At 56.7% G+C, this 1,764-nt stretch overlaps 1 protein-coding gene across 1 annotated transcript in view; it reads right to left on the reverse strand.

Moving 5' to 3' along the window:
• Positions 1-420: 420 nt before the first annotated feature.
• FUK (fucokinase) overlaps positions 421-1,764 on the reverse strand; it is a 1,929-nt gene continuing 585 nt past the window's right edge. The window contains exons 2-4 of the mRNA XM_009703350.1: positions 1,537-1,724; positions 1,247-1,346; positions 421-713 (exon numbers count right to left, since the gene is read on the reverse strand). Coding sequence (XP_009701652.1) covers positions 421-713; positions 1,247-1,346; positions 1,537-1,724 — 581 coding nt within the window. The remainder of the gene's footprint in view (positions 714-1,246; positions 1,347-1,536; positions 1,725-1,764) is intronic.

Consider the following 1,764-nt stretch of genomic DNA (forward strand, 5'->3'; position numbering starts at 1 on the left):
ACAAGAACACCCGCGTGTGTCCACCTCAATGCTGTGGAGGCTGAAGTTGCCCAGCCCCTAGGAAAAAAAAAAAAGGAAAAAAAAAAAGGGAAAGACAAAAAACAGAGTTAGGGTTTGGGGCAGGAGCCAGGAAGGGACCTGTTCTCACCTCCAAGGTCCTGGGGGAGGCCTAAGGGGACAACAAGCAATCTCATCCCACTCATGGTGGGGTGAGACGCTCCTAGCACTTGCGTTCTATAAAGCAAGCTTCTGCCTGCGACAGCAAACTGCTGGAGAGCTCCCATCTCACCTTGGTTTTTGTTAGAAGTTAGGGTTTGGGGCAGGAGCCAGGAAGGGACCTGTTCTCACCTCCAAGGTCCTGGGGGAGGCCTAAGGGGACAACAAGCAATCTCATCCCACTCATGGTGGGGTGAGACGCTCCTAGCACTTGCGTTCTATAAAGCAAGCTTCTGCCTGCGACAGCAAACTGCTGGAGAGCTCCCATCTCACCTTGGTTTTTGTTAGAATTTGGTGCAAAGCCTCTTTCTGCCGAGGGGCTTTGGTTAAAACATAAAGGAAGCCACCACCGCCAGCCCCAGCCAAGCACTGCCCGTAGACATAGGGCCGGAGAGCATCCATCATGCGCCCGACAGCCAGCGGCTCACACCCGGGGGCCATGCATTTCTTCTGCTGCCAGTAGCAGTCCAGACATTTGCCGATGAGCGGCAGGTTACCTGCAGGGGAGAGGGTATCGCAAATTATTTACCTCTATTTCTCTCCCCAGGGGAGGGCAGAAACCTGTCCCTGCCTCTCCTGCTCAGCCCAAACTAAATTCTGTTTTCTCATCTACCCAATTCCTCCCAGCTCTGCCTGCTGAGCAAGCAAACCCAGCCCTGTCACATTGCTGTTTATTTTTAATCCTCCACAGAGGGAGAATTTGCTTGAATACTCCGGCTTCCCCTCCATGGCATTCCAGCAGCCAAACGAATCCATGGCACAGACTAGGCACGGCCCCCAGCCCCACCACAGGTGGCTCACAGAAAATCAACCAGCCTCGGCATGTCTAACCCTCCCTTCCTCAAGTCTTCACTCAAACCTGAATTTTGAGGGCATTGCCTGTAAAGTGCCAGTTGGCCTGGGGGTAAGATCTGAGGCTTCTGCAGCTGCAAGAACCTGCACGCCCTCCCCAGCTTTTTTGCCCCTCCGGGACTAGACTCTCCCCAGAGAAGTTTGTGTTTCTTCAGCAGTTAAAAGGGCCAGCTCACACCTTGCCTCAAAGCCTGGGCACACTCCTCAGCGTTGCTCACCAGCGCGTCAGCGTTTTGCACGGTGGAGGGCAGCCTGGCGTACCAGTTCCTCACCACGTCCTGCAAAGAGGCCAGAACGTCCCTGTCACCATCCTCCTGGCTTCACCAGCACCCGGCGAGGCCCACAGCTTTCGGTGCCAGCTCCCGTTGGGGTGGCAAAGCTCGGCACCAGTGAAGGGGATGGGCACCGAAAGGCCACGGGGGGAGCAGAGGCCAAAGCCTGCAGCACCCAGGGGCACCCAGGTGTCACCTGGAGCAGGTTGCGGGCCAGGCGAGTCTTCCCGGTGTACACCAGCACCAAGTGATCGCTGAGGGTCTGGGTAAAACTCTCAGGCACTGGGATCTTCTCCACCTCCACCCTGAGAGGCAGCTGGGCCTTCGATCTCCCGATTTTGATGCCAGGTACAAGCCCCCCAACCTGGTCCTGCCAACCACCGCCTGCAGGGCAGAGGATCCTCAGCCACCGCCGGACCCCACC

This window comes from Cariama cristata, unplaced genomic scaffold (assembly GCF_000690535.1).
Source record: "Cariama cristata isolate BGI_N322 unplaced genomic scaffold, ASM69053v1 scaffold8507, whole genome shotgun sequence".
NCBI classification, from domain to species: Eukaryota; Metazoa; Chordata; class Aves; order Cariamiformes; family Cariamidae; genus Cariama; species Cariama cristata.